The sequence below is a fragment of the Staurois parvus genome, unplaced genomic scaffold (assembly GCF_062004578.1).
Source record: "Staurois parvus isolate SC_StPar_1 unplaced genomic scaffold, SC_StPar_1.0 ptg000011l, whole genome shotgun sequence".
NCBI classification, from domain to species: Eukaryota; Metazoa; Chordata; class Amphibia; order Anura; family Ranidae; genus Staurois; species Staurois parvus.
The window spans coordinates 16,012,005-16,024,549 of record NW_028317807.1 but is presented as its reverse complement, the minus strand read 5'-3'; the positions used below and the strand labels follow the sequence as shown (position 1 = coordinate 16,024,549).

The 12,545-nt window shown below is 39.7% G+C and overlaps 1 protein-coding gene across 1 annotated transcript in view; it reads right to left on the bottom strand.

The window, feature by feature from the left end:
- FASTKD2 (FASTK mitochondrial RNA regulator 2) overlaps positions 1 to 12,545 on the bottom strand; it is a 66,065-nt gene that overhangs the window by 30,171 nt on the left and 23,349 nt on the right. The window contains exon 4 of the mRNA XM_089671122.1: positions 7,855 to 7,963. Coding sequence (XP_089527248.1) covers positions 7,855 to 7,963 — 109 coding nt within the window. The remainder of the gene's footprint in view (positions 1 to 7,854; positions 7,964 to 12,545) is intronic.

The following is a 12,545-nucleotide window of genomic DNA, read 5'->3' as shown; positions in this document are numbered from 1 at the left end:
ACTATTTGTACTATTGTTACTAAAAATATATTACGATATCACTAAAATTCCCCCACATGGATGCCACATACCTCCCCTTTGTTAATTGCACATTTTTAAAATTCACATAATTTACAATCTTATACATAACATTACATTCATAATGTGCGTTCATATATCCTTTCACTACATGTAAAAAATTAAACATTAAATGATAATAAAATAAGGATTAAGACTAAGTGCTGTAATAGCATCAAAAGGCGCTTCAACAAAGTATTAGTTTAACCACTTGCCAACCGCGCTATAGCCAAATAACAGCTACAGCACGGCTGTCCAGTTCATATGACGTCTTCCCAGAACGCACCCTCCCGTGCGCCCCAAGGGGCGCGCATCTGGCGATCTCCATGATCGCTGTGTCCTACAGACACAGCTGATCACGTGATGTGGTAAAAGGCCAATCACAGCGGCTTTTTACCATGTGATCAGCTGTGTCCAATGACAAAGCAGATCACCATTAAATGCAGTTGCCGCTTATCGGCTGCACTTTCCTCATGCTGTCACAGCCTCACGTTGGCCACCTGTGCCCAGCAGTGCCCCCAGTCAGTGCCACCAATCATTGTTGCATCAGTGCCACCTATCAGTATCCATCAGTGTTGCCTATCAGTGCAGCCTCATTAACATACATCAGTGAAGCAGAAATATTACCTGTTTGAAAATTTTATAATAGAAACAAAAAAAAACTTTTTTTTCCTTTTCAAATTTTTTGCTCTCTTTTTTTGTTTATAGTGCAAAAAAAAAAAAAAACGGCGAGTAAATACCACTAAAAGAAAGCTCTATTTGTATGGAAAAAATTATATAAATTTCATATGGGTACAGTACTGCATGCCCATGCAATTGTCATTCAATGTGTGACAGCGCTGAAAGCTGAAAATTGGCCTGGGCAGGAAGGGGGTATAAGTGCCCGATAGGCAAGTGGTTAAGGGTGTGCACACTTATGCAACCATATTATTTTAATTCTTTATTTTACTTCCCTCCACCTAAAAGATTTCAGTTTGTTGTTCAACTGAGTTGTACATTTTATAGGTCACAATAAAAGGTGGAAAAAGTTCTGAAATTATTTATCTTTGTCTCATTTTTTTACATCACAGAAACCTGACATTTTAACAGGAGTATGCAGACTTTTTATATCCACTGTATATATATATTTTAGTGAAAATCTTATGTTTTGTTAACCCAGTACTAATCACCTATTTCTATTGGTCCCGATTTTCAAAAATTAGTTAGGAAGCCATTGATATCTATTTCTACAGTTAAACCTCTGGGGGGGCACGGTACCTAAATAATAAATCCACTTGGTTTCATTTTGTGAAACTGCTATTTTCATGTTGGTAACCCTCCAATGTTTTGCATTCCAATATATACCACAAAAATCTCAGTTGTGTGGGATCCTCATTATGAAACCAGCAAAAATGAGCCAAAACCCTTCTTTATATTATTCATGTGTTCCCTCAACTTAATTCTCAGTTCACTAGTTGGAATTGTGTGCTTTTTTATTTTCTTTTATGCACGTCCTGCAAGGTAAGCATTTTCTACATCTATAAAAACCAATCTGGTCTAAAAAAGTAACTGTTTTCCTTGGTGGATTGAATAGATTTTTGACAATTAAGTCTTTTAATATTGGTGGACGTCTATAAACAAATTTTGGGAGTTTGGGAATAACTTTAGCTAGAGCTGGATCTCCTAATAAGATTGGCCAATGCTTTTTCACTGCCTTCTCTATCAGTTTATGTTGCCTATTGTATTCTAGACAAAAACTATTCCATAATCCTTTTTTTTTTTAATTTAGTTTCTAATAATTGTTCCCTATTCATGTATTTAACTTGGCTCTTTACTTTATATAGGCTTTCTTTCTTATATAATTTTTCTAGGAATCTATCAATAATAGTCTATAGAATTGGTGAATAAATGATGTAAAAAAGTCACTTCAAATAGATGATGTTCCAGAAGGTGATAATTAGCCAGGGAAATAAACACAATCCAGTGGTGTGCGATATTATAGCGAGATTGCAAACTCACCAGAAGCGCTATAATAATGCGCATATAAGGATGTAATCCAGCTTAGGGGACTCCCATCAACTGAAACCTGGTCTGGTCTGGAAGTTGTGCACCTCTGATCGTATAGGCAATTAAGAATGATGTCAATCAAAGGTCCCTCTCCGGGGTCTTATGGATACAGTGGGGCAAAAAAGTATTTAGTCAGCCACCAATTGTGCAAGTTCTCCCACTTAAAAAGATGAGAGAGGACTGTAATTGGCATCATAGGTAGACCTCAACTATGAGAGACAAAATGAGAAAAAAAATCCAGACAATCACATTGGCTGATTTGGAAAGGATTTATTTGCAAATTATGGTGGAAAATAAATATTTGGTCAATAGCAAAAGTTCATCTCAATACTTTGTTATATATCCTTTGTTGGCAATGACAGAGGTCAGCCGTTTCCTGTAAGTCTTCACAAGGTTGGCACACACTGTTGCTAGTATGTTGGCCCATTCCTCCATGCAGATCTCTTCTAGAGCAGTGATGTTTTGGTGCTGTCGCTGGGCAACACGGACTTTCAACTCCCTCTAAAGGTTTTCTATGGGGTTGAGATCTGGAGACTGGCTAGGCCACTCCAGGACCTTGAAATGCTTCTTACGAAGCCACTCCTTCGTTGCCCGGGCGGTATGTTTGGGATCATTGTCATGTTGGAAAACCCAGCCACGTTTCATCTTCAATGCCCTTGCTGATGGAAGGAGGTTTACACTCAAAATCTCACGATACATGGCCCCATTCATTCTGTCCTGTACATGGATCAGTCGTCCTGGTCCCTTTGTGGAGAAACAGCCCCAAAGCATGATGTTGCCACCCCCATGCTTCACAGTAGGTATGGTGTTCTTTGGATGCAACTCAGCATTCTCTCTCCTCCAAACATGAGGAGTTGTGTTTCTACCAAACAGTTCTATTTTGGTTTCATCTGACCATATGACATTCTCCCAATCCCCTTCTGGATCATCCGAATGCTCTCTAGCAAACTTAAGACGGGCCCGGACATGTACTGGCTTAAGCAGGGGGGGCACGTCTGGCACTGCAGGATCTGAGTCCCTGGCGGCGTAGTGTGTTACTGATGGTAGCCTTTGTTACGTTGGTCCCAGCTCTCTGCAGGTCATTCACTAGGTCCCCCCCGTGTGGTCCTGGAATTTTTTCTCACCGTTCTTGTGATCATTTTGACCCCACGGGGTGAGATCTTGCGAAGACCCAAATCGAGGGAGATTATCAGTGGTCTTGTATGTCTTCCATTTTCTAATTATTGCTCCCACAGTTGATTTGTTCACACCAAGCTGCTTGCCTATTGCAGATTCAGTCTTCCCAGCCTGGTGCAGGTCTACAATTTTGTTTCTGGTGTCCTTCGACAGCTCTTTGGTCTTCACCATAATGGAGTTTGGAGTGTGACTGTTTGAGGTTGTGGACAGGTGTCTTTTATACTGATAACAAGTTCAAACAGGTGCCATTGATACAGGTCATTAGTGCAGGACAGAGGAGCCTCTTAAAGAAGAAGGTACAGGTCTGTGAGAGCCAAAAATCTTGCTTGTTTGTAGGTGACCAAATACTTATTTTCCGCCATAATTTGCAAATAAATTCTTTCCAAATCAGCCAATGTGATTGTCTGGATTTTGTTTCTCATTTTGTCTCTCATAGTTGAGGTCTACCTATGATGCCAATTACAGGCCTCTCTCATCTTTTTAAGTGGGAGAACTTGCACAATTGGTGGCTGACTAAATACTTTTTTGCCCCACTGTAGGTCTAGTCATGAAGTATGTTCCATCCTCCAAATTGGATGAAACCTAGATCCTGGGGGTTAAGTGCTCAGGATAGAGCCAAAAAGAAGGAGGAGGTCTCATAGTGTAGTAAATAATAAAGATGATTTATTAAATGATTAAAAATGGATGAACATACATGTGATTTAAAATTAATTTCATAAGGGTGAGATATGGGAACAAATGCAAATAGCTTGTGCTGGCAATGTTACTGACCAGTCCCAAAGTTGTAATGGCCGCCGGACCTCCGTGATCCGGTGGCTTGGTGTCTCTGGGTAGTGGGGCTCCTCCTTAACGCGTTTCATATAATGATATGTATTCAGGAGGGGTGAATCACTACCCAGAGACACCAAGCCGCCGGATCACGGAGGTCCGGCGGCCATTACAACTTTGGGACTGGTCAGTAACATTGCCAGCACAAGCTATTTGCATTTGTTCCCATATCTCATCCTTATGAAATTAATTTTAAATCACATGTATGTACATCCATTTTTAATCATTTAATAAATCATCTTTATTATTTACTACACTATGAGACCTCCCCCTTCTTTTTGGCTCTATCCTGAGCACTTAACCCCCAGGATCTAGGTTTCATCCAATTTGGAGGATGGAACACACTTTATGATCAGACCTATCCATAAGACCCCGGAGAGGGACCTCTGATTGACATCATTCTTAATTGCCTATACGATCAGAGGTGGACAACTTCCAGACCAGACCAGGTTTCAGTTGATGGGGGTCCCCTAAGCTGGATTACATCCTTATATGTGCATTATTATAGCACTTCTGGTGAGTTTGCAATCTTGCTATAATATCGCACACCACTGGATTGTGTTTATTTCCCTGGCTAATTATCACCTTCTGGAACATCATCTATTTGAAGTGACTTTTTTACATCATTTATCCACCAATTCTTTAGACTTATATATCGATTTATATGAACTGTGTAATTTCTGTGTTTTTATCCTAATTTACATACTCATGCGCTGCACTATTATTTTGCATTTTTAAGTTTTTAAGAGAGGATTTGTAGTTCCTTCTTTGGTGCATTTGCTGCTACCTTAGCTAGCGCTCGGTAACTTTTTGTTTTATCAATAATAGTGTCTACTTGTTTCTCATAATTCTGTTCTAAATCACAATTTCTTTTTATCCTCATCAATTGACCTTTGGGTATTGCACCTAACCATTTAGGATAGTAGCCAATAATAGTTGGAATATAAGCATTGTGATCTGTGCTTTTAAAATGTGTTCGTGTGTACATCCTATTACCTTGTGTAAAGATTTCTAGATCCAAATAGTTGACCAGTTCCTTGTTGTAATTGGCCGTGAAAGATATGCCATAATTATTTGTATTGATTTCTTCTAAGAGCTCCATTAATTGTATTTCTGTTCTTTCCCATACTAGAAATATATCATCGATGTACCTTAGGTACATCTTCATCTCTTTCCATCAATTTCTTCCGCTTCCCATTTGTTCATGAATATATTTGCCAATGTCGGAGCATATTGAGCTCGGATTGCAACTCCTCTCTTTTGTTTATAGAACCCTTTGCCATGCCAGAAGTAATTGCCTCCCATTGATAATTCTAACAGCTGCAACATAAACTCTATTTGATTATTATTCAATTTAGTCTCATTATTTAAAGCCCAGTTCACTGCTTCTAAGGCGTCTTTTTGTTTTTTGTTAGTGTAGAGGGAATTTAAAAGAGGGTGTTACAACTGATATTATGTGGTATAGATAGGATTGAAAAACATTGGAGGGGTACCAACATGAAAATAGCAGTTTCACAAAATGAAACCAAGTGGATTTATTATTTAGATACGGTGGCATCCAGAGGTTTAAATGTAGAAATGTATAAGTTAAACTATTAATCATTATTTTATCATTTAATGCTTTATATGTAGTGAAAGGATATATGAACACATTATGTATGTAATGTTTTATATGTGAAAAAAAGAAGTGGGTCACCGCTCTGGTCTATAACTGGCTTTTTCAGCGGTGAAAATGGACGGGCATTAAACAAACTACTAAATGCTACCCAGTTCAACTTGTCAGCCAGCCCCAGTCTAACAATGGCTTTTCACAAGGAACATGGAGAGGTATAACTTATCAAAGAGGGGGATAAGATAGCCAGTTCAACATTTCAAAAATTTTAACTGGGTAGCCTTAGTAGTTTATGTTTAATGCCCGTCCATGTTCACCGTTGAAAAAGCCAGTTATAGACCAGGGCGGTGACCCACTTCTTTCACACAATGCAATGGAGGTCTGTGGGTGTATTGGATACCCTGGCTGCCATTGTGCTATATGCTGGGTGTCCTTTTTGCTCCTGTACCTTTAAGGAAGGGTGGGCTCCCTCGGATCACCTGCCCTTGGTCTATCCATTAAATACATGTGCCTCTACTATGAGGACTCCAAAAATTGTAGCGTTAGGACCACAGAATATTTTGGGTGCCGTAATGTGGCTCTGTGTCTTACGTATGTATTTGCAAATGTGTGCTAACTAAACCCGTTTTTAAATGCATATTGTTAGACAGGTTAATTTGGTTGTTGGCTGGCTGGCATGTTGAACTGGCTATCTTATCCCCCTCTTAGATAAGTTATACCTATCCATGTTCCTTGGGAAAAGCCATTGTTAGACTGGGGCTGACTGACAAGTTGAACTGGGTAGCCTTAGTAGTTTAATGTTTTTTATGTATAAGATTGTAAATTATGTGAATTATAAATATGCATTTAACAAATCGTGTTGCATGAATTTGGTTATAGGGTAGGTTGTATATGCAAATGTTGAAGTTTTATTTTTTGTTGATAACGATCGTAATAGTACACATGGGAGTACACTGACTGGTGCACCAATATGGCCATGGGAGGAAAAGTAAATGAGTGACATAAAAGGCGGTGAGTGACATAAAAGCAGCACCTATCACTGGCAGCCCCAGCTTCTGAAAATGCCCTGTGGGAGGGGCGAAACGCATTAGGTGTGGACTTCGGTGATGTCACGTCCGGCCGATGGAGCGCACACTGCGGCGGTTTTCTCGGTTCGGTATATAGGCTTTACTTTAACTTTACTTTGTGAGTGGAATTTGATTTTAATTTTTTAATACAATAATACTGAATTACACTATGTATGCTTTATGATCCTTTTATATACCAACACCTGGGAATTCGGTGGAGTACTGGAAAAATGGAAGAAAAGAGAATCGACATTTAGAAAAGTTCTTTATCCAAGCAGTATTGACTCTTGGCAATAAGAGTCCACACCAGTGGGTGAGTGGGGATACAAAGGAGGGGAACACAGCATAATTTCTGCACCAACCAAAAGTCGATTTCACTGTTGTACTTTTGTTATTGGACTGTACTTTATCTATTTATGGACTGCACTCATTTCACTTTATTGAACTTTGAAGCACATGAATAGGAGTTATGTTTTATGTAATATAAGAGCAATGCTGTTAAACTGTTAAAATACACTGTGTGCCTGAAATCTTTTGTAAATGCCGGTGATTGCGATTACACGCCTACTGCTGCATTTTCCTAAATGTGACACTTGCATGTTTGGAAAAATACAACTAGACGCATGGAATATTCTGTAGCACAATAAAAATTGAGCCTGCACAGCCGCATCATTCATTCACAGGAATCTGTGAATTAATAAACTAAAGGTCCTATATGTCACAGTGGAAGGTGGACTGGTAGTTTCAATGGATTATGAGGTCCATTGGACCTTCGAAACTGACAGCCTGCACAAAAGGTACAGGCACAGAGCTGTAGGAAGACTGTGCAGGTTCTAGACATTGCAGCCGTAATCCACAGATTGTGGGTTCAATGCTCTGTGGGCTACTAAGAGAAAAAGATAATGAAGGCACATTTTTTTATCTCCAAAAAAGGTGAACTTAGCCTTTATTGAAACACTGTTGCAACTGTTGCTTTTAATTCTGCTCTTAAAAATAGTATGTCAGACATAAGGGACTAGAGTCTGCCGTAGTGGACATTAACACAAGTCATTTAGCTCTTGCATTTACCTCCAGCTTTAATTTAAGGCTTAATGGTGCAGTTCTTCCAACGGCTTTCATCATGGTCAAAAATGGAGTTACTTCATTAACCTCTTCAATTTTCATATCTATCATCAAGCTAGGTGAGAAACACATTTTTTACACTTCTGTCATTGCTATTTTGAGTCATACATTTTGTTAGAAAAACCAGTAAAGAGCATAAAGAAAATAAAGTAAAATCAATGAGTTGCTAACGCTGTGCCTGGCAAACTTGTCTAAACTAACCTAAGCTAAGATATTGGCCTAATAACAACTGAAGAATGCGGCATCAAAACACTATGGATATGGCTTATATCGTAGGGAGTGGCCTAACAAAAGGATAGATAGATAGATTATACCCCCTTCTAAGAATTAAGGCTGGATTTGCCTAGCTCTATGTGCGTGATAACAAACATATAGGAATTAATTGGCCCATAAAGGCTTCCTTTTCAAAACAAACTAAACTGCAGCAACATGCAGCAAAATGCATGAAAATGGTTAAGTGTGAATAGGCCATAATACTGTTATGATCAATACCCTTTAGAACAGTGATTATGATGGTGTTCACTCCTTAGCTTTAAATGAGCCTAAGTGTGGTCTCTACCCGGTTAAATAGTATGTACACTCACCGGCCACTTTATTAGGTACACCTTGCTAGTGCCAAGAAAATATCCTCCACACCATTACACCACCAGCCTGAACCGTTGATACAAGGCAGGATGGATCCATGATTTCATGTTGTTTACACCAAATTCTAACATTACCATCTAAATGTCACAGCAACCAGTCTGCCCTTTCTCCTCTGACATCAAAAAGGTATTTTTGTCCGCACAACTGCCCTCACTGGATATTTTCTATTTTTCGGACCATTTTCTGTAAACCTTAGAGATGATTGTGCCTGAAAATCCCAGTACATCAGCAGTTTTTGAAATACTCAGACCAACCCATCTGGTACCAACAACCATGCCACAATCAAAGTCACTTAAATCCCCTTTCTTCCCCATTCTGATGCTCGGTTTGAACTTCAGCAAGTCGTCTTCACCACGTCTCAATGCCTAAATGCATTGAGTTGCTGCCATGTGATTGGATGATTAGCAATTTGTATTAGCAAGCAATTGAACAGGTGTACCTAATAATGTGGCCGGTGAGTGTATATACAGTACTGTGCAAATGTTTTAGGCAGGTGTGAAGAAATGCTGTACCGTGAGAATGCTTAAAAAAAAAAATCTATATTTTCATTGTATTTTTTTATCAATTTACAAAATGCAAACTGAGCAAATAAAAATCTAATTCAAGTCCACATTTGGTGCAACTACCCTTTGGCTTCAAACCAGCATCAATTCTTATACTTGCACACGTTGTACACTTATTATTATTATACAGGACTTATATAGCGCCAACAGTTTGCACAGCATTTTACACTTGCACAAAGTCAGGGATTTTGCAGGATTAAGGATCAAGTGTATGATTAGCCAATTATTCCAAGCAGGTGATAATGATCATCAATTTCATATGTAGCTGAAACACAGTAGTTAACTGAAACAGAAACAGCTGTGTATGAAGCTTAAAACTAGATTAGGAACAGCCATACTCTGCTACTAAGGTGAGGTTGTGGAACAGTTTCATATCACAAGTCATAAGTCATGGCAAGACTGAACACAGCAAAACGACACAAGGTAGCTATACTGCATAAGCAAGGTCTCTCCCAGACAAAGATTTCAAAATAGACTGAGGTTTCAAGATGTGCTATTCAAGCCTTTTTGAAGATGCACAAAGAAACAAGCAATGCCAGCCAAGGAAACAATGCAGCAGAGAAAAGACACATCGGGGTTTATTTACTAAAGCTGGAGAGTCCAAAATCAGACTCCCTTCTGCATAGAAACCAATCAGCTTCTAACCTCAGCTTGTTCAATGAAGCTTTGGCAATGAAACCTGGAAGCTGATTGGTTTCTATGCAGAAGGGAGTCTGATTTTGGACTCTCCAGCTTTAGTAAATAAACCCCATCATGTTTACTTCCCTTCGACATCAGATATCCAGCAGTGTCAGCACAGAAATAGCAAAACCAGTAGGACCCAGGTACATCCAACTACTATCTCAAGATGTCTGGCCAGACATAGTCTTCATGGAAGAATCGTGTCCAAAAAGCCATACCTTCGATGTCGAAACAAGGCTAAGTGACTCAACTATGCACAAAAACAGGAACTTGGGTGCAGAAAAATGGCAGCAGGTGCTATGGACTGATTAGTCAAAATGTGGAATGTAGTGGGAGGTAGTTTGTTGGCTGAAGGGTAGTGGAATAATGAGTATCTGCAGGCAACATGAAGCATGGTGGATGTTCCTTTCAAGTTTGGGGTTGCAGTTCTGCAAATGGAGTTGGAAATTTTGTCAAAAACAATGGTATCCTCAATTCTGAGAAATACAGGCAGATACTTATCCATCATGCCATACCTTCAGGGAAGTGTGACTAGCCCCAAATTTATTCTGCAAAAGGACAACGAGCACAAACATACAGCCAATGACATTAAGAACTATCTTCAGCATAAAGAAGAACGAGGAGTCCTAAGGTCAAGGTTTTGCTCCCTACAAAGCCTTGATCTCAACATTATTGAGTCTGTCTGGGATTACATGAAGAAACAGAAGGATGTGAGGCAGCTTACACCCACAGAAGATCTGTGGTTAGTTCCCCAAGATGTTTGGAACAACCTACCTGCCAAGTTCCTTCAGAAACTGTATGTGCAAGGGTACCTAGAAGAATCGATGCTATTTTGCAGGCAAAGGGTGGTCACACCAAATATTGATTTGATTTGGGTTTCTCTTCTGTTCATTTAATTTCCAGTTTGTTAGTTGATAAAAAATAAACTATTAACACTTCTATTTCTGAAAGCTTTCTTAACCCCCCCCATTACCGCACCACAGACGAAAATACGGCTACAGCGTAGCTGTCTTGTTCTGGGAAGGCGTCTATGGACATCTTCCCAGAACACATATCAGGCGAAGTCTGTGACCATCATGTCATTTAAACACAAATGATCACAGACCAAGCTAAAGGGCCAATCACAGTGGCCCTTTACCAGGTGATAAGCTGTATCCAATCACAGCTGATCCCAAGTAAACACTGATATCTGGCATTTCCTTTCCTCACACACTGTCACTGTGTGAGGAAAGGAGAGCATGCCGCCTATCAGTGCTCATCAGTACAGTCTCATTTGTGCCCATCAGTGCAGCCTCATCAGCTTACATCAGTGAAGAAGAAATAAACACTTTACAGCATTTTATAACAGAAACTAAGAATTTTGTTTTCCTTTAAAAATGTTGGTCTTTTTTAGTTTGTTTAGCAAAAAAAACTCTGTGGTGATTAAATACCACCAAAAGAAAGCTCTATTGGTCTCACAGATAAAAATGTCATTTGGGTACAGTTTTGCATGAAGGTGCACTGAAAGCTGAAAATTGGCCTGGGCAGGGGTGAATGTTCCCACTATTTAAGTGGTTAATTACAGCTTTTCACATTTCTGATTTTGCACAGTAGTGAGTGTGTGTATACTGTATATACATGTATATTTTTTTAGCCTTTATTGAGGGACACAGGAATTCAGAGACCTTTGGATTAAACTGTCTACAGGAAGATGTTTGAAACTGGCAAACAAAAAAAGTGTCAGCCCAGTATAAACCCTTTCTTCTCCCAGCTTGCCTTAGTTTTTGCAAGTGTCCCAGAAGGACTGCTTTTTTTGCTAGCTTTTTTTCTTCAATCAAGGTTCCCTACAAGATGCTGCGTGGCTATCTGGATCAGCAATAGCTTTGAAGGTTGTACCCAGGTCCATCTGATTGTATGACTGCAGGGCAATCCTGAAAGGTGACCTTTCAGGCATTGGGTTCAGCACTGGGCACTCTCCAGATCTGTGTGTATTGTGTTAGTAAGCCACAGAGAGTTTTCCAAGTACAAAGCTTTGACACAGCATCAGGTGTGACCTTGTTTCTGAAGACTTACTTTGTAAGTAGACCATATGGGCTAAGCCAACAGGGGCTACCTACTGTAGCTAATAGGACTGTTGGGTGTCATTTTCTGCTTTCCATTGGTTTGACGTGGAAAGGGTTACAACTGAGGGAATGCTGATAGGTGGAATGTCAAGTTCACTCCATGCTCTCTTTCTCTTTAAACATTGAGAAAGCATCTTCTCACATCTGCATGCAAGTGACACATGGAGGTAATGTCCAAAGGCTACAAATCTAGGATTCTGTTCTCAGCCCCCTCCTCGGTTCATGTGTTCCAGCCTGCTTGTGTCACCACACAGATTAGCAGACCAAAAATCTTGCCATGACAAAAAGGTAGACAGGATTTTGTCCAAGGAAGAATTAAATGTTCCAGCCTTGCCTGCATGGATAACTGGCAGTCAAACTACCATAAGGAGTAGAACATGGACCTGGGGGAATGGTCCCTTTACCTGGAGATGTTTCAGAACCTGCGATACAGGTGGGGATGCTAGATGTGGACCTCTTGATCTCCAGGTTCCTTAACTAGGCAGGTTTGTCTCCAGGTAAAATTATACTCTGGTGGAAGCAATTAATGCTCTGGTGGATTTTTTTGTTGGCTTATTAGAGTTTCGTTGCTTTTGCCTACCCTTAGCTTGACTGCTTTTGGATGTCCCCATAGTCGCTTAATTCTTTGTCCCTCAACAAACATGAA